The sequence below is a fragment of the Balaenoptera acutorostrata genome, chromosome 16 (assembly GCF_949987535.1).
Source record: "Balaenoptera acutorostrata chromosome 16, mBalAcu1.1, whole genome shotgun sequence".
Taxonomy (NCBI): Eukaryota; Metazoa; Chordata; class Mammalia; order Artiodactyla; family Balaenopteridae; genus Balaenoptera; species Balaenoptera acutorostrata.
The window spans coordinates 71,630,219-71,649,383 of record NC_080079.1 but is presented as its reverse complement, the minus strand read 5'-3'; the positions used below and the strand labels follow the sequence as shown (position 1 = coordinate 71,649,383).

Here is a 19,165-nt window from a genome sequence, read left to right as displayed (position 1 = left end):
ATAAGCAATCTTTCACTGATACCTTCTACCTCTCACTATATAGCTGCTTAGAATGCTGTTTGCTTGGGCTTGAAATACTTATTTTCAAGTGATTATTAGTTTAAAACTTCCACACTGAAGGAATGGCTTAAGCTGTGGAGAAAAATGAAAGTATTTCAGATTGTATTAAAGACTTTAAATAGAGTGGCTGTTTGGACCACTAGGGGGAAGAACAGTCACACAGCCCCTGCTAAGTAAAGAATGTCATATTCTCAGGCCTGCGAGTATGCTTGGCAGATGGGAAGGAATTTAGAACAGAGTATTTCCCAAGAGCAGAGTGACATTATATTTTAAATAGAAGCACAGGTGTTTTTATCATCAGTCATCTCAATTCATTTGAGAGTTATGTGAAAAAAAAAAAAAAACGTTCTGTGTTTGTGTTTATAGGCATTCAGCTCAGTGAGTACCTGCCAGAGGTGAAGGACCTGCTGCAAGCAGACCAGTTGGGAAGTTTGAAGTCCAATCCTTACTTTGAGTTTGTTTTAAAAGCTAATTATGAATACTATGTCCAGGGACAAATGTGATTTTGCTAAAAATGGTCATTGTTCCTGAAAATTTGTCTGACTGTGTCCTTATAAAAATTTTAGACCTTAAACATCTAGAAGTTTGTACAGTTTTATAACATGTATTTCTGAATTTTTTATACTTTATTTGGAAGCTACTACAAAATAGTTGTATGACTGTAGTTTTAGTTTTTGGTTACATGATATTTTTTTCTTCCTCTTTTCCATCTGAAGTTTATCTGTGGTTTTCATACTTGCTACCCTTCCTTTTTATCTCACTCCATCCAGGGTCCTGGTTCTGGCTACGTGTATGCACGGATCACTTCTAGGCTTCAGCTTCTATAACTCTAAAAATGGCAAGATTGCACTAAGTTGTCTCTGAAATTGCTGTAACTCTGGATGTTATGTACTGGACAGTGTCTGGAATATTTGGTATCTATTTTGGTTAGGTCTGGGGGAAAATATCTAGTGGGATAAATGTCAAAATTTGCTAACTTATGAAACTAAAAGACAAAGTGGGCCTAATTCATTGTGAGCTTGATAACTGATTACTTCATTGGGAAAAATGTCAGATTTGTCTACATAAATAATAGAGTATTAATAAAAGTATTTTGGTGAATAAAACATATTTATGTGGCTTTCTAATCTATCTATAAGTTACCATATAATAGGTTATAACCTGTCAGTATGGGGATTCAGTCAGGTTTATGCATTTTCAGGATGATTTACACTGAATTCCATCTTTACCACAGTCTGTCTAGCTAATCTAAGGTGTGTGTAATGCTAGAAACCTTTATAGGTTTTCTTAATATGGCAGCTGATTTAACTGAAAAGTAGTTGTCTCAAAGGTTTGTCCTGACCAATGTTTTCACTCAGTTTTTGTTGGGCTTTAAATAAAGACGGAGTTGCTGGCATATTCAGGCTTTGGCCCAGTTGAATCCTCACTAAACAACTTGCTCCAACAGCTGAAAAGGTCAGGAGTTAAATATGGTGAAGAGAGTCCGGTTCCCGGCTTCACGAAGTGCAGCTCTCACGCCCTGTCCCCTGCAGGCTTCAGATCCCGCCTCTGAGCATGTGTGGAAGGATGGGTTCATGGAGGAGCTGCTGTCGGCAGTCACCAGAGGAAGGAAATGGGCATCCCGGCCTCTGTCTGCAACACGGGTGCTGGGACAGCGTGGGTCGCAGTTAGGAATATCCTGAAGGGCACTAGGGGAAGTTAGGGAGAGGAACTTGTCAGACGGCATAAGAAATGGTTGAATTCTTGTGTTAGAAGACTTTGGTTTCACAGGGCCTTACGGTTCTCACCTGTGAGATCCTGTCAAGTGATGCTGTGACTGGGACACAGGACCCTGCCACCTTCATGTGCTGCCACAAACCCAGTTACCCCCGTGTGACGAAAGCCAGTCTGACGATGACCCCGGCCCATGGACCACGAGGATGTAAAGCTGCCGCTCTCACAGCAGGGTGGATAGTTGTCTCATTTTGAGGGAGAAAAAGGCTCTCTCCTACCCCTGTTAGAGATGGTAGCCATAGCTCCAAAATGGTTGGGTTTCTTAAAAATTATTTTAACAGTAATAGTGAAATTAAGGCCTAAGATATTGAGTAATGTTTTCTTCTAAATTTTAAAAATTTGTTGCACACCACAGTCTTCATTAAAGAATTACTGATTTTTATATAAACTGAGTAGTTGGCGATGACAAAGTGTAAAGGTGCTGTAAAGGTGTGCATGTTTACTAGGAAAGAGAAAGTGGACTGACTTGGAGAAGGTTTTCTTCACTCGTGTCTTTGAACGCTGCTTGAAAAGTCACAGCTTGTGGCCCCGATTAAATCAAACAGGAAGGTTGGGGGCTTGATCGTGAGCAACAGGCTTTGTGTGTGGCTGTGTTTTAGGAGCTCATGAACATGTCGAGGATTAAGACAGAATTTGAGAATCACAGCAAGAGACAGTGCTGGAATTCTTGGTGAGGTGGAAGGCGACTGACGCCCTCTGTTTTAGGGATTTCGGTCTGAAGAAAACTTTAGAAATTGGGTTGTGCTGCTTTTTTACTTTGGGGTCTGAATCGTGCTTTTCTCACAGCTTCACCCTCCAGGTGTGGGGGCTGTCGGGGATGGGTGTGAAGCGCACCCCTCGAGGCCCAAGGTGACCACAGCCTCGCTCCCCGCGCACATGTGCGTTTTCAGGCTAATAACTACGAAAGCATTAGTGTAGCCCGCCTACCCGTTCCTGGAGACTTTATTCAAAGAACACTTCTAAAGAAAACAGCTTTCTATATTCCTACGTAAAATTCACTCATTAAATACCAAGGTATATGTTTTAGATCTAATCTTGTTTAATTCTAAAATTTAAAAAGTACTGTAGAAAATGTGAAACCTATTAAGAAAAAAAAAAGTGTGTGGAGGAAAATAAACCCCTGTAATCCCACCAGCCAGAAATAACTTCAGTTACCATTTTGAAATATATCCTAGATTTTGTATATATCAGTATTTGGGCTGTGCATGTGTTACATTTTGTAACCTGCTTATTTTGATGTGAGGTATTGTGAGCATTTCTATGTATCTTTAATCTGGTATTTCTCACCCTTTTTTTTTTTAACATCTTTATTGGAGTATAATTGCTTTACAGTGATGTGTTAGTTTCTGCTTTATAACAAAGTGAATCAGCTATATGTATACATATATCCCCATTTCTCTACCCTCTTGCGTCTCCCTCCCACCCACCCTCCCTATCCCACTCCTCTAGGTGATCACAAAGCACCGAGCTGATCTCCCTGTGCTATGCGGCTGCTTCCCACTAGCTATCGGTTTTACATTTGGTAGTGTATATATGTCCATGCCACTCTCTCACTTTGTCCCAGCTTACCCTTCCCCCTCCCCATGTCCTCAAGTCCGTTCTCTAGTAGGTCTGTGTCTTTATTCCCGTCCTGCCCCTGGGTTCTTTATAACCTTTTTTTTTTTTTTTTTTTTTTTTTAGATTCCATATATGTGCGTTAGCATACGGTATTTGTTTTTCTCTTTCTGACTTACTTCACTCTGTATGACAGACTCTATCTAGGTCCATCCACCTCACTACAAATAACTCAATTTTGTTTCTTTTTATGGCTGAGTAATATTCCATTGTATATATGTGCCACATCTTCTTTATCCATTCATCTGTCAACCTTCCTTTTCATTACCACTCCTCCTAAGGAGACTTCTTAAGACAATTTTCTTTAATCACTCTGCGCCCTTCACCCCCTCTGAAAGTTTAATACCACAAATATATTGTATATCTTTTTATGTACCATAGCCTTTGGAGCCACGCGTCATTGTAATATCTAAGATTTTTTTTTAACCCCCTAAGAACCAACCTTTCCCCCTTCAAGAATGCATATCTTCCGTATTCTTCAAGGTACAATTTTTTTCAATGACTGCCTGATACTTTACCATATGGCTGTATCATAATTTAACAGGTCTCTCTCTTCTTAACAGTCTTAAAAAACACTTGGGTTAATGGTTTGGGGTTCGGTTGGGTTGGGGTTTTGTCTTTGTGTTTTTTCTTACCGTAATACTGGAATAAATCTTTGTACAAAAATCTGTTCATTCCAGATACATTTAAAATGACACCGACTCTTCCTGTTCAGTTAGTGATGACGTTGATAAGTGGTCAGTGAGCCGTTCTAATGATTTTTAGTGTCCTTTGCTCACCTCTCCTACCATTTCACCCCTCTCACCTCCTCCAAACACTTAGAAGAAAGATACTGTACCATTTCTCGTTTCTTGTGTTCCAGGCACTTACCTAGTTTCAACCTTCAAATCAGTCTTAAGCAGTAGGTGGTATCCTCAGTTGAGAAGGCTGAGTGTCTCTGGAAGCCACCCACCCCAGGTCACATAGCCCGTCAGAGGGGCAGGTACACCCAGATGTGCTTTACCGAAGTGCAGGCTTTTTTAACTAGTTCATTATAGCTGGCCTGGTGGGCTGGGGTGGGGAGGGGAGGGGGAGGGGAGGGGGAGAAGGCGAAAGGAAGCCTCGGATGGAATCATTAGTCCCTTAGAGATGCCAAAGCAGAGCGAGTCCCAGTGTGAGAAAACCAGTAGGAGATCGAAGTCCTCTCTTCCTGCCTGCCACGGTCAACTGGACATTTTTAGATGTGTGGCTTGGGAGGGCGGTGAGTTGGTTTTTCCCTTTACCCGCCTGGTCGCTGGAACGCTTCTGACTTTGTGTCTTGCCAGGCAGCCCCCCTCCCTGTTCTTTTTGGGATGACAGAGGATGGCTGCACATGGAGCCATGGCTTCATTTAAGATGTCTTTGGCCCTTCGCTGGAAGAGATCCCTCCAGGATCTGTTATGTTCCAGAACATACCAAGTGTTGGAGAAGGTTAAAGGGAGATAGAAAGCAGCCCCGAGCACTCCTAGGGAAGGGTGGGTCTCCCAAGCCCCTGTGTGTCCCAGGACGTGCTGTCTGTCTCATGGAGCCTTGGTTTGCTTATTTTTAAAGCTAGCGTAAATAGTACCTGTCTCATCTACCTCCAGATAGTTACAGGATTAATGGAACAACACAAAAACATGTGAAGCACTTTACAGATTCATGTCTAAATAGGTAGGAAACACAGTAGAAGGCTTAGACTGCTTGAGATTGGGGTCCACAGATATGTGAGGGGCTGAGGGGATGCGGCTGGATTGGGTGTGAGCACAGTGGCTGGGCCCTAGCAGAAGGGCCTGTCAGAGGATCGAGCTAAGGCCGCCCCCGAAAACTTAGAAGCAGGAGCTCTATGTCGAGCATACCCTGCATGGCTGACCTTTCCTCAGGGTGTCTCTCAAAAGGCTGTGCAGGCAGTGACCCACTTACTCAGGCGTGGAGTGCTGGGGTGATCCCCAGAGTGTACATGTATGGAGACGGCCTTCCACCTGCTCCTCAAGGCCATTTATGAGCCAATGAGAATTCAGCAGGACCAGGATGGGCCTGCGGCCGCCCCGTGGTGGCCCTCGGGTACTATTTCAACCTGCGCAGGCATCCCAGCTGGCATTCTCAAGCCCACCTCCCCAAGGTTTGCTGTACCAGCAGATCTCCCCTAGCTTGTGAGTGCTTGATTCAGCTTTTCATGTGTGTCGGGATCTAATAGACCCTGAGCTTAGAAAAGCTCGCTATAGGAGAGGAGTTGCACTGAGCAACAGTTCTGGCAAATACAACCTCCTTCCCCTTTAAGATGTCAACCAAATTCTTAGGTATTCAGTAAATGACAGCATACTTCTTCCTATCTTCAAGACCAAAATTTAAGCTTTTCCCCTTACACTGTACATAGAGTGCATTTGTCAGGTGTTTTTTTTTGTTGTTGTTGTTTTCTAGTGTCGCCACTTCACACTGCCACAGCAGGACACAAGGTATTGAAAATGAAATGTAGCTCTGTCCATTATTCATTCATTCTCTAATTTCAGAAACTGAATATGAAGCCACTGTGGCATTATACTCACTACCGAGGCCCCATACTAACCAAACTCCTTATTTTGTAATTGACTTTGGCCATTTTGGGGAAGGGCTGCCATGATGTGGGCTGCGGAGAAGGGTTTCATATACTTTTATATCCCTCCTCAAGAGGGCCCACACCTGTCCCAGTTGCTGAGTCCCACCACCAAATGTGAATGGTAGCTATTCTGGAAACACTTCAGCACATCAGAAAAATGAGTGGTTCCCTTCTGGCTCACACCGCATCACTGATGTACCCCTTAAAGCATGTCACTGAGTTCATCACAGAGAATTGTTTCTCCTTGTGCCTTCCACAGCAAGGTTAGAACTGTTCTCATCCGGGCAGGTTGGGGTGGGGGGAGTGAGAAGCGCCAACTGGGTAACCTCCTCTGACCCCCCACTCCACCTTACCATAAGTAGATAGAGCCAAATCCTTCTAGAAAATTAGAAAGGCATATCCCCATATATCAGCGGTATAAATAGAACCGCTTCAGCAGGCTCTGGTGGACCGGTGACTACAAGGGGGATTGGGAAGCGGCCGGCCTTGGCTGGGCATCACCCTCTAAATATAACGATGAGTTTGTTCAGCCTTTGCAGAAGGAAAACGTTTTGCCCATCCTAGAGCGCGACGTCCTTGTCCTCTTTACCGGGGGGAGGGACGGGCGCGGCTTCATCTAGTAAGAACACCTCACCGTTCCCACCCCCAGGTCGTGGGCTGTGACCTTTGCCTTTCGGCCCCAGGAGGGGGGCCCTCAGTGAGCTCCGCCGAGGATGCGGGGGGTAGGGCGCTCCGCTCGGCCCGCCGCACCCCGGAGCGCGCCAGTCACGCCCTGAAATTCACTGCCTTCACAAGCCCCCGAGCGCGCCGCGCGTCCCCGAGGCGGGCAGGTCCGAGGGCCCTGGCTTTGCGCCCGGCGCTGCCGCAGCCGCCGCCCGGGCCTGTCCCCGGGAGGCCCGCGCCTCCTCCCCGGCGCTCCGCCCTTGTCCCCCGCCGCTAGCTGTCTGCCCACGACAGCTGCGCGCCCTCCCGCCGCTGGTGACCCTCTCCGGTGGGGGTGGGGGCCGACGGGGTCAGCCCTCTGGATTCGAGGAGCTCGGGGTGGGGGGAGAGACCAGGTTCGCTGGGGAACTGGCGGGAGGGGTCGCCCGCCTCCCCTGCCCGGGACGCGGGTGTGACTGCTCCCCCGGTCCTCTCGGGCCCACCACTTGAACACGGCTCCCTCCTCCCTGGAGCCGCACTTGAGGTTCGGGGGTCTGAGCAAAGAACCCGAAGAAGGGGTGAAATGCGGGGCGCACCTCCCTGAGGCCCAGTGCGCGCCCAGCGGCCGGGGGCGGGGCAGGGCGGCGGCGACGGACAGGTGCAGCCCGGGGCGCAGGCGCACTGGGCACGCCGCGCACGCGGTGACCCTCGCCGCACCCCAGGCTCTCTGCCGGGCAGCTGGGCGGGGTCGGGAGGGGCCGACCAGCGGGGAGACGCTCCATATACGGCTCGGCCCGCGTTACCTGGGCTTGGGCCAGGCCGCTCCTTCTTTGGTCAGCGCGGGGGACCCGGGCGGGGACCCAGGCCGTGAACCGGCTGGGGGAGGGGGCTCTAGTGCCCGACACCCAAATATGGCTCGAGAAGGGAAGCGACATTCCTGCGGGGCGGCGCGGGGGGAGCGCCCGAGGGCTATATAAAACCTGAGCTGGGGGACGAGCGGCCACCGCAGCGCCCGAGCCGGAGAGCAGCAGGTGTAGCCACCCGCCGAGGTAGGCGGGGTCGGGGTGGGGACAGGGAGACGGGGCACCACCGAAGGGAGTCCGGAGAACTCCGGGTAGAGCTCGGCCGACTCACTATATCAGTCCCAGCCCTGCGTCCTCAGTGCTGCGCCTCCGGCCCCAGAGCCACGTGCGCTTTAAAGAAGAGACAGGAAACCCTCATCCTTTGGAAACTTCTCCAAATTTATGCCCAGTCCCTTCGGGCTGCTCTCCCTGACGCTTAGTTTGTGCCCAAGTAGATGAAAGGTTTTGCTCTAGTCGTTCCCAGGGCAGTTCCGTCCCAACCGAGCCAAAGGACAGCAAGGGCCACTACTCCCCGGGTTCGCCATCAGGCCGAAGGGCGCTTCGGTTGTGAGTCTGGTGTGTCGTGAGGGTCCGGAATAGGCCATTCGTCCCCGGGTGGAGCGCCCAAGCCCTTCCCACGGCGTCTCCTTTCAACCTCATAGTCGCCCAGTGGGCAGGGTTCGCGGACCTTGACCCCCTAGGTGAGACCCCGGAGGTGCGGAGAGGGCGGCGCCTGCACCCAAGGAAGAGAACCCTCGGGGACAGTGTGCCCTGGGTTCCCGGATGGAGAAACGCTCGGTGTGGTCTCCCCCCAGCGCAGGGCCCGGTAGCGCAGCTCGGCCCGGGTGGCATTGATTGCTTCCCCTTCGGGACGGCGCCGGGCTGGGGGCTGGGGGTGTCCATAGGCCCCGGGGGAGGGAGGGCGCTCGCGATGGCGGGGCCTTCCGCCTGACACGCCGAGTGTCTCCACGGCCTTCCCGTCCTTGCAGAAACCAGACACCATGTGTGACGAAGACGAGACCACCGCCCTCGTGTGCGACAATGGCTCCGGCCTGGTGAAAGCCGGCTTCGCCGGCGACGACGCCCCTAGGGCCGTGTTCCCGTCCATCGTGGGCCGCCCTCGCCACCAGGTCAGGCTGCCCGTCCGCGGAGGGAGCTGGGCCGGGTCCCCGCGCAGCCCAGCCCCGCGCCACCCGGAGCCGCGGTAACGAGCGCGTGGTGTCTCCGCTCCGCAGGGCGTCATGGTGGGCATGGGGCAGAAAGACTCCTACGTGGGCGACGAGGCGCAGAGCAAGAGGGGTATCCTGACCCTCAAGTACCCCATCGAGCACGGCATCATCACCAACTGGGACGACATGGAGAAGATCTGGCACCACACCTTCTACAATGAGCTCCGCGTGGCCCCCGAGGAGCACCCCACCCTGCTCACCGAGGCCCCCCTCAACCCCAAGGCCAACCGCGAGAAGATGACCCAGATCATGTTTGAGACCTTCAACGTGCCGGCCATGTACGTGGCCATCCAGGCCGTGTTGTCCCTCTACGCCTCCGGCCGTACCACCGGTGAGTGCTCGGGAGCCGCCCCACCCCCTTCCCGAGCGCCGGTCACTGACCCGTCGCTCACCCCCGGCCCCGCCCCCGCGCAGGCATCGTGCTCGACTCGGGCGACGGCGTCACCCACAACGTGCCCATTTATGAGGGCTACGCGCTGCCGCACGCCATCATGCGCCTGGACCTGGCCGGCCGCGACCTCACCGACTACCTGATGAAGATCCTCACCGAGCGCGGCTACTCTTTCGTGACCACAGGTGCGCTGCGCCCCGGGCTCCCCGGGCGGGCGGGCAGGCGGGCGGCGCGTGGGTCCCCGGGCCCCGCGCTGAGGGCTCCTCTCTCGCCCCGCCGCCCGCAGCCGAGCGCGAGATCGTGCGCGACATCAAGGAGAAGCTGTGCTACGTGGCCCTGGACTTCGAGAACGAGATGGCCACGGCCGCCTCCTCCTCCTCCCTGGAGAAGAGCTACGAGCTGCCCGACGGCCAGGTCATCACCATCGGCAACGAGCGCTTCCGCTGCCCGGAGACGCTCTTCCAGCCCTCGTTTATCGGTGAGCCCCGAGCGCCCGCCCGCCGGCCCCCACCCGCCCCCCGGGCCCCCCGCCCGCCCGCCCGCCCGCTCACGCTCCTCCCCGTGGCCCCCAGGAATGGAGTCGGCGGGCATCCACGAGACCACCTACAACAGCATCATGAAGTGCGACATCGACATCAGGAAGGACCTGTACGCCAACAACGTCATGTCGGGCGGCACCACCATGTACCCAGGCATCGCCGACCGCATGCAGAAGGAGATCACCGCGCTGGCCCCCAGCACCATGAAGATCAAGGTGGGCGGCGCCCCCCCCCGCCCCGCTTCCCCGGCCCGCGAGGGGCTCCGGGCCGCGGCCGCGTCCCTGACGGACTGTCACTGTCACTGTCTTGCAGATCATCGCCCCGCCCGAGCGCAAGTACTCCGTGTGGATCGGCGGCTCCATCCTGGCCTCGCTGTCCACCTTCCAGCAGATGTGGATCACCAAGCAGGAGTACGACGAGGCCGGCCCCTCCATCGTCCACCGCAAATGCTTCTAGACGCCTCCCCGACAGCCACCACTTCTCCCCAGGACGACGAATCCGCTCGCGGCGCAGGCGGCTGACCTCGAGCTACCGCGCGGCAACTGCTCTCCAACCACCTGCGCTGCTGCCGCCGCAAGCCGACACAGTGTTTGTAGCGTGTACATACATTAACTTATTTACCTCATTTTGTTATTTGTAAAACGAAGACCTGTGGAAGGAAATGGAAAACTTGAAGCATTAAACTCAGCCGTTCTGTTATGCTGCGTAAAGTTGTCTGTTGTGTTTATTTGCGGGGGCGGGGAGCTGCCGGGGGCGGGGAGGAAGAGGGACCCCATCTTCCTCCATCACTTTGCCCAATACTCCGAATGAGTGCACGCCTTTCAAGCCCGTGAGTTAAGTCTTCCCCTGCTCAGGGCTCTCCCCTCTGGCTCAGATCCATTCCCCAGACTGGCAGGCGCGCCGTGACCCTACTTGACCTTCGGGCGCGTCCGGCTCTTCACTGCGCTCGGGTCGGCGGCGGCGCTGGGGCCGCGCGCGGGTGGCCAGGGGACGCCGCAGGCAGGGCGCTGACCGTGGTGCTGGGCCCGGGGGCCGCCCCGCAGCGCGCACCTCCGCTCCGCCCGCGGCGGGCGTGGCCTTACAGAATCCGGGTTCCCTCCGGACTCTGCGATGTAATTGAAAGGGCTGTGTTCATTTGTAAGTGAAGGTAACCACTTCTCTTGCCGATTGGGAAGTCCTTTGCTTCGTACCAGGTGATGGTGGCATAAAGAAGCGCCCATTCCTGGGTGGGGCGGGGGAGGAGCGGCGCTCAGAGGTGGGAGGAGGGCGAGGAAGGACCAAGTGAACGCTCCAAAAGAAGGACAGCGCATCCTAGGCGGGGAAGGGCACTGGGGGCGGGCCAGCAAGGAGATGCCTGCAGGGAAGGGAGCCCAGATGGTGCTGAAGAAGAGGAGGTAAGCAAGAGAGAAGGAGCAACCCTACTCCACTCCCGCAGTGTCTGAAAGGCACAGAACATAGTAACAGTTTGCATTCCTATGAGAGAACACTGCATCTGCATATTTTAAAGTAGCCTAGTGTTTCCCAGTCAAGACTTTCGGGAAAAAAAGTGGTCCCTATAAATGAAATAGATTCTGACTCAAAGAAGGTAATACACTCATTCAGAAATAAGTTTATAAGTAGAATTAACAACATAGCTTGTGTTATATGCCACTTTGCCATATGTTTATTCCCTCCTGTTACGTATGGCCTATTGAGAAGCTTCCAAAATCATTGAAGCCTCCAAGGTAGGAATACTGCCAAATCCAGATATCAAGAGAATCATCATTCAGTAGAACTTAAGATTTTAATAAAACAAGTATACGATACCAAATCCACTGAAAACCAGGCATTCATCCACCCAGGAGGGATAAAGGTTAAAAATGGGCTAAATTCTAGTCTTTCAGAGGTACCCAGCTTTCATGGATAATAGTACATTTACACAGGCACATCTGAGCAAACAACACACACACAGCCTGAATAATTCGTGTAGCCAACAGCTGGGAAAAAAACGTCAGAATTACATGAGTCAGCTAACCCGCATGTTAAATCTTTTTTAACCAAAACCCCAGATCTCTTAATTAGGATTTAAGTAAGATATTTAAGGAGGTAATGACCCATTTCTCCTGTGATCATAATCATCAAATGCCTGAGAGAAGTTTTCAATATAATTTGTAGCATTTCCTTCTGCCCCACCTTTGACGTTGTTCTTCTACTGAAAACATGTGCAAAAATTAGGAATTGTGTGGTTTCACTGGAAGTGTGCCACATGACCTTTTCTTTTCTGGTTCTTCTCTAAAAAGAAACAAGCATCACACATTTCATTGGTGTTCTGTATCTTTCCTGCTCTCCTAGTAGGTTGTGATTATAGGTATTTGGTAAATTGTGTTACCTATATTAGGCCTGAAAGAAGATTTTTGGTGTGCTGTAGTAAAGAATTACATATATATATATTTAACATATATTATATATTATGTATATATAATTAATGTATAATTATATGCATGTATAATTAATGTATAATTATATGTATATATAATTATATACATTTTTATATAATTATATATAATTTTATGTGTATATATATAATATATATAAACACACACACACACTGTATATAGAGTGTATATAGTGTGTATAGAGATATACACATGTTTGTGCTGGGTGAGGAGAGCCCCCAGCAGCTCAGTGTGTTTGCAGTATGAAGAAGCGAGAAGCTCCTGTGTGACAGCAGTGTACTTGGCACTAGAGGGGATAATGTTATGGCTAATTTCCCACTGAAAAGCCATCTCAGAGAATCAATTTTTGGAGCTGTGAGAGAATTGAAAGCAGCCAAAAAAATTTCCCCACCCATCACTTATGGTGTGTTTCCTTAGACCTGGTAGGTCTTATCAGGGATCTAACTGCAGTTATTTCATTCTCTCAAAAGCTCATTAAATAGCCGTAATTTTTTTTCGCACCAAATCTATATTGCTATAGTGCCCAGTTGAAGGAAGAAGGGACAAAGAAGAAAATGGGAAGAGAGGTTGTGTCCGGATTAAAAAGAAGGATTAGGCTGAGTGGGAAAAATAAAAGGATCTGGGATTGGGGTACAGCCTAGGCTTTATAATTTAAACCTTTGGGAGTTAGAATTAGACCATGGAATATCAGGGTACCTCCCAGCTGTTTAGTCCCCTGAACTGTCACCCCAGATTTGGCAGAACCCTAAGGGGTTAATGAAATATTTTATTGCCCATCTACTATGTGCCAGGGGTACGGAGAAGGCTAATATGTGGTCCCATCCTGGGAGTTCAGTGTCATGACCCCCACCATCACCAGGCACTTATGCCTTGACTCCGATCACCGCACAGCCTGTTGGAGGAGCTGGCTGGGATGGTCCTGGTCCAGGGGCAGGCCCACCCCGGACCATGACCGTCGGATGCTGTGGGTATCTGGCTGCTTCGCACTCGCCACCACCAGGCCGGCTTCCCTCCTGCACAGCATTGTTTTCTGCCAAGGCTGGATGGTTCCAGATATAGATTCTTACAGGGAAACATCCATCATTGTGCTGGAGAAGGCCTGCCCTCCCCTGGCCTTGGGGACACAGACTACTGCTGCCTCTCACCTGGCAGTGCCTCTGCCCTGAGAACAAGAGTCAGAATGGGCTCAGGCCACAGACCAGCCCTGCCCCTGAGGGCACTCATGTGGCCAGCCCACCTGCCTGCCTTCCTCCCTTTCCTTCTTGCCTCCTTTCTGTCGCTTACATTTCCTCTCTGCCCTGCACTGTCCTTGGAAGTCACCCGCTTTTGCACTGTCGCTATGTCACAGTCCTTTTGGGGAGTTCCCACAAGCTGATGAGCCGTGTCTGACCTCAGCTCCGAGAGAAGCCGAGAAGACCTGGTGTGATGGTGCACTGGTGAGGTGGGCAGCGTGGCGGGTCCCAGGGCTCCAGGTCCACCTGCGTCCTTGTCACCCACAGCCAGAGCCACTCCCCCCAGCAGGCCATGGGCTGCACCTTCCAGAAGGGGCACAGACGGCAAAGGCAGCTGGAGGTTAGCTGACGTGAATGAGGAATGGGGGCCCCTCATTAAGGGTGGCCCTTTCACTGGGTGCAGGAGCCCTGAGCCTTCTGACTGACTCTGCCCCTGCTTGTCAGTTTCTTAATGGCTTATCCTGATGGAGCAGGACCCTAAGGGGTCTTCATAGAACAGAAACTCCCCCCTGTATGTCCTCTGCCTGCCTCTTGTCTGGAGAAAAACTTTAGCCAAAGAATAAATTTATTCAGAGAAGTGAGAAAATGCAGAAGCAAAGAAAAGTAGTCAAACAAAAATAATAATAATTTAGTCATTAAACAAAGTCAAGGATTTTAGTTCCTCCTCAAGGGTTATAGATAATATTCTGAGCCATATCCTGTGAGCTACCTTGTAGATATTGAAACTCCCACCAGGTGGAAGAAGTTAACTGCATGATGACCAGACTGTAGCCATGACATAAGCTGCTACAATTCCCAGAACTGGCCTCAAAGAAAGGGGAACAAACCGACCCTGGAACTGAAGGCTCAATCAAGCTGACACTGATCAGACCACCGCGTGACCAATTTCAAGATGACGGTCAGAGCTGGCTGTGCTGTTGCTGCATATAGCCCCCTCCCTCTGTCTATTCACCCCTGAAACTCCCCTTTAAAAGCTCTTGCCCTCTGATTGGCAGGGGAGAATTGGCCTTTGGACATGAGTCCACCTTCTCCCCAGGTTGCCAGTCTCCAGAGTAAAGCAAACTTTCCTTTCTACCAACACTTGCCTCTCAAATATTAGCTTTCGAGTGATGAGCAGCCAGAGCTGAGTTCAGTAGCACTGATGCTGAACAGTTTCCGGGGGTGGTGATTGAGCGAAAGAAAGACTGAAATGTGCAAAGGTGATGTTGGTGGTTCTCAGGGCTGTCCGTAGAATCAGGATTGCCTTTCCTGTGACAATCATTGGGGTTTCCTAAACCTTATCACCACGTGGAGAATTCTGGTCACTGGAGATGGCCTTGGGAGTAGAAGTCTCTCTACATCATGGGCCAAGGGTGGCCGTAGCACCCCTGGATCCTTGTTCACCCCATCTTTCCTAGTTTCCTTCATGGGACCTGTATTAAGTTCCTGTACAAATTACCACAAACTGGGTGGCTTAAAACAACAGGAATTATTTTTTTCCACAGTTCTGGGGGCTAGAACTCCAAAATCAAGGCAGGGTTGTCGGCACTTGAGGCCTCTCTCCTTGGCTTGCAGATACCATCTTGTCCCTGTGTCTGCACGTCCTCTTCCCTCTCTTCCTGTCTGTGCCCACATTCCTCCTTATAGGACACCAGTCATGTCGGATTAAGACCCACCCTAAAGACTTTGTTCTAATTACTCCTGTAAAGGCCCTGTCTCCAAATACAGTCACATTCTGAGGTCCTGGGGGTTAGGACTTCAACATATGAATTTGGGGTGGTGGTGACACAATTCAGCCCACAATAGGGTCAAGAATTTAACCCACTATAGTAACTAAGAGGCCACTAGTAACAATTCATTTTAATAGTCCATGCATCTCTTATGTTAATATTGTGTCTTATGTTATATGAAGAACTTTCACATACATTAGCTCATTTTATCTTATAAGGTAGCTAGGATAGGGATTATTGCTCTACTTTCATAAATGATAACAGTGAGGCCTCAAGACTGAGTGACTTGCCTAAGTTTACAAACTTAGTTTATAAATTAGTAAAAGTGGCAGAGGAAAGACTTTAACTTGTAACTTTTGACTCTATTCTTTTATTTTCAATTTTGATGTACCCTTATATTTTATATACATTTCTTGTAAACAGCATAAGGCTGAATAGTTTTCCCAGCCTGACAATTTTGTCTTTTAATTGAGACACTTTGTCCGTTTATATTCAGTGTGATTACTGGCATGTTTGGGTTTAAATCTATCATTTTATTTTGTACTATTAGTCCAGCCTGTTCAAAGTCTAAAATTAATCAATACTTTTACTTTCCTTGGACAACACAAAATCCTTGTACCCCAAAGAAATAAAAGCAGGGACTCAAAGAGGTATTTGCACACCCATGTTCATAGCAGCATTATCCCAATAGGCAAAAGGTGGAAGCAGCCCAAGTGTCCGTTAATGGAGGAATAGATAAAATGTGGTGTATATGTACAATGAAATATTATTCACTCTTAAAAAGGAAGGAGATTCTGACCCATGCTACAACATGGATGAGTCTGAAGACATTATATTAGGTGAAATAAGCCAGTCACAAAAGAACAAATACTGTATGATTCCGCTTATATGAGGTGGAATATCTGGGAGTGGGATGGATATTGAGAAGTGGCATGAGGGAACTTTTTGGAATTATGGAAATGTTCTGTATCTTGATAAAGGACTGGGTTACAAAGATCAGATTCAGTGACTGTACAATTAAGATTTGTGCATTTCATTTTGTGTACATTTTAATCAAAAGAAAAAATTGCAGGCAAAAAATAAGATGTCAGAACTTCTGATACCTCTACCTTAAAAAAGTTTTAATTTTTAAATTAAAAAAAAAATTTATTTTTGTATTTTTCATTTTAGGGGGTTTATCTGAATTGCATTGTGGGTAATTTCCTCCAATTGATCTTCCAATTCACTAATTCTCCCTTTAACTTACTTAATCTATTGTTAAACTCTTTTGCTCAGTTTTAAATTTCTGGTATTGAATTTTTAACTTTTAGAAAATTTTAGAAATTATTTTATTTTCAGATTAACTAGATCATATTTTTATAGTTTTCTGCTTCCTGTGGATATTTGTTAGCTTGTCTCTTACTTCTTTCATAGAGCAAGCATAGTTTTTTAATAATATGAATCTAATAATCCTAGTGGCTGAAGTCTTGGAGTTTATTTCTATTACCCATTGTTCTGGTTCATACTCACAGTACCTTTTTCCATGTGTACTTGACAGTGTCGTGTTCACTGTCTTTGAAGAATTATTTCTGGGACACTTGGAAACCCATAATAAAGGTGACTCTCTCAGGAAAGGACTTGTATTTGCTTCTGCCAGGGATCTCCTAGGATACCACTAATCTGAGATGATGGTAAACTAAATCCACAGCCTGAGGTCTCTTGGTCCCCCCAGATGAGATGGGTTGCAAATACGTGTGAGAACTCAGCCTGAGTTTACAATTTCCCAGGAATCTGCACCCCACGCCACTACCACGCACTCGGTACCAGGGCCACTCGCCTGTCCGATCCTCGAGTGTCGGTGTGGGGCAGGGCTTACCCCTGGCTCACTCCTTCACGCTTCCCCGTGGTGTAACCCTCAGTGTCCCAGCTTCACAATGGAGGCATCAAGATTTGCAAAGCTGTTAAACCCCAAGTGCAAGGTAAGTGAGATAAGCAAACACTCTCAGGGCAAGAGCTGTTTCTAGAATCACTGTCCTGCTGGTTCCCCCCAGATTTTGGCCTGGTAATTCTTTACTATCTTGTCAACTCTTCGGTGCTTGTAAGATGTTCAAAATACTTGATCTGGCTTTTTAGTTGTTTTCCACAGGAGTGTTGTTCCAAGAACTCAGCCTGTCATATTCCCTAAAAATAGAACTCAACATCTTTCACGGTGCAGGCCTGGCTTTAGCCACTCTTGAAACACAGCTCAAATCTCACACATGGGCTTAAGGAATTTTGCCCCAAATTCTGTTGCCTTATTTTAAAGCTGTTATATTTTCCCTGGGCCTAAAAATACACTGGGTCTGAAAATTCCCCAGGATAACAGGGCACCAGCTGGGAGACAGAGCTGCCCGGAGCCCTTCAGCCCAATGTTAATGTGCCCTGGGTCAGCAGGGACCCATTGGACCAGGGAAAAAAATGAAGGGCAAAAGGACAAAGCAACTCAGTCAAAGAGATAAATCACCACGATGGTTTCTGTATGGGGGGATGATAGGTGATTTTTTCTGCCTTTTTTATACTTCATTATTCTTTTCAACTTTATTTTTTTCAAGATATAAGTGTTATGTTAATATTAAAAATACTAAGTGAAAAATGAAAAAATAAATAGAGAAGAAAAGGCCCCTCTAGGCCCTCAGCCCTGAATGGTATTTCCAGCAGCAGAGATGAGTTTGGGCAGATCCATTTGCAGCCACGCGGGTGGCGGGAGGTGGGGACATGGAGACGGGGTCGGAGAACGGCTGTGTCAAGCATGATCCCAAGGTGGCCCCCACTGAAAGGACTCAATTGCTCCTTTCATTTCTCCCGTCTGAGCTCCAGAGGCATCCTGAGTGAGCTGGGCAGATGGCACTGGGAAGAGCATCTCTGGGTTCCAGCCCTGGCTCAGCGGAGGACGTTGGTCTCCATCGCTAACAGGAGGGGGAAGCCCTGCTCTAGGTGGTCCCCGTTCCTCTGACAGTCTGTGATCCCGCACCCCCCCCAACTCCTCCTGCTCAGGACCCCTGGGAGAGGAAGGGAAGGCTGTTGAGAAGCCCCTCAGGATGCAGGACAAGGGGATGAGCAAAGAGAAGGGGAGATGCCAGTGCTATAAAGAGTTTCTCCACATCCAGGTTCCCTTTGAAGTTCTGAGAAGGCTCTGTTTACACTTTGCCCTTCCTAAGCCAGAGCGCCCACAGTTCTGCCTCCCCTCCCCCTCCCGCCCGGTCCATTCATCAGCGCGCATTTACCGAGCATCTCTTCTATTGTAGGCATGAGAGACACTACATGGAATAACTAGACTGCACTTGAACTTCTCCAGTAAATGCTTAAAAAGGATGCCTACCATGTTTACCCTCTGTCTTTGGAAGGTTCTCTGGAATCTAGGTTTTCCTCTGAGTTTCGTCTCCGGCCTCTAGTGCCGGTGCAGGGCAGGGAGGCCCGTGTGCTGGGGTCACCAGGGACGCCCAGAGCCTCCCCTGGGAGGAGCTGTGTAGTGATTTCTTCCTATGATGCCCTGGCGGTGGAGGCCAGGAATTTGAAAGCTGGGGATCTCAGCACCTCTGAAATTACAGGGCATCTCTCACTGACATGGGAGCAAGCGCAGTGGTCCGGCCTGGGCAGGGTGAAGCCCTCCCAGCCAGCCCTTCCTCAAGTTTCTGCGCCCCCGGGCACTTCCCTTGCTGCACCCCAGTCCCAGCCCTGCACTGGGTGGTCATATTTTTCCCAAAGGGCAATCCAGGCAATTTGAAGCAAACAGATTTGCTCCCAGCCACACGAGAACACAGGGTTGTGGTTCACAGCCAGGGAAGTGTCCTTTTTCTCCACCGTCTTCCTGGTTATCCAAGGACGCAGGTGTGGGGCCGTGCTTCCCTCAGCTGGAGGAGCCAAGACACCCAACATCTAGTCTTGATTATTCTTTTTTTAAAAAAAATATTTATTTATTTATTTGGTTGCACCAGGTCTTAGTGGCGGCTCACGGGCTCCTTAGTCACGGCATGCGAACTCAGTTGCGGCATGCATGTGGGCTCTAGTTCCCTGACCAAGATTGAACCTGGGCCCCCTGCGTTGGGAGCGTGTAGGTTTTGTTTTGTTTTGTTTTTTGGCTGCGTTGG

The 19,165-nt window shown here is 49.6% G+C and overlaps 2 protein-coding genes across 3 annotated transcripts in view; both read left to right on the top strand.

Annotated features, from left to right (window-relative positions):
- The window catches only part of NUP133 (nucleoporin 133), a 51,711-nt gene extending 50,253 nt beyond the window's left edge, over nt 1-1,458 (top strand). For both annotated transcript variants that reach the window (XM_057530824.1, XM_007182358.3), the window contains exon 26: nt 427-1,458. In XM_057530824.1, coding sequence (XP_057386807.1) covers nt 427-563 — 137 coding nt within the window. In that variant the 3' untranslated portion in view covers nt 564-1,458. The remainder of the gene's footprint in view (nt 1-426) is intronic.
- Nucleotides 1,459-7,613: 6,155 nt separating this feature from the next.
- On the top strand, nt 7,614-10,393 carry ACTA1 (actin alpha 1, skeletal muscle). The gene is made up of 7 exons (XM_057530819.1): nt 7,614-7,731; nt 8,514-8,654; nt 8,760-9,084; nt 9,168-9,329; nt 9,431-9,622; nt 9,717-9,898; nt 9,996-10,393. Exons 2-7 carry the CDS (start codon nt 8,526-8,528, stop codon nt 10,137-10,139), a joined length of 1,134 nt encoding a protein of 377 aa, XP_057386802.1. The 5' UTR covers nt 7,614-7,731; nt 8,514-8,525; the 3' UTR covers nt 10,140-10,393.
- The last annotated feature ends 8,772 nt before the right edge of the window (nt 10,394-19,165 follow it).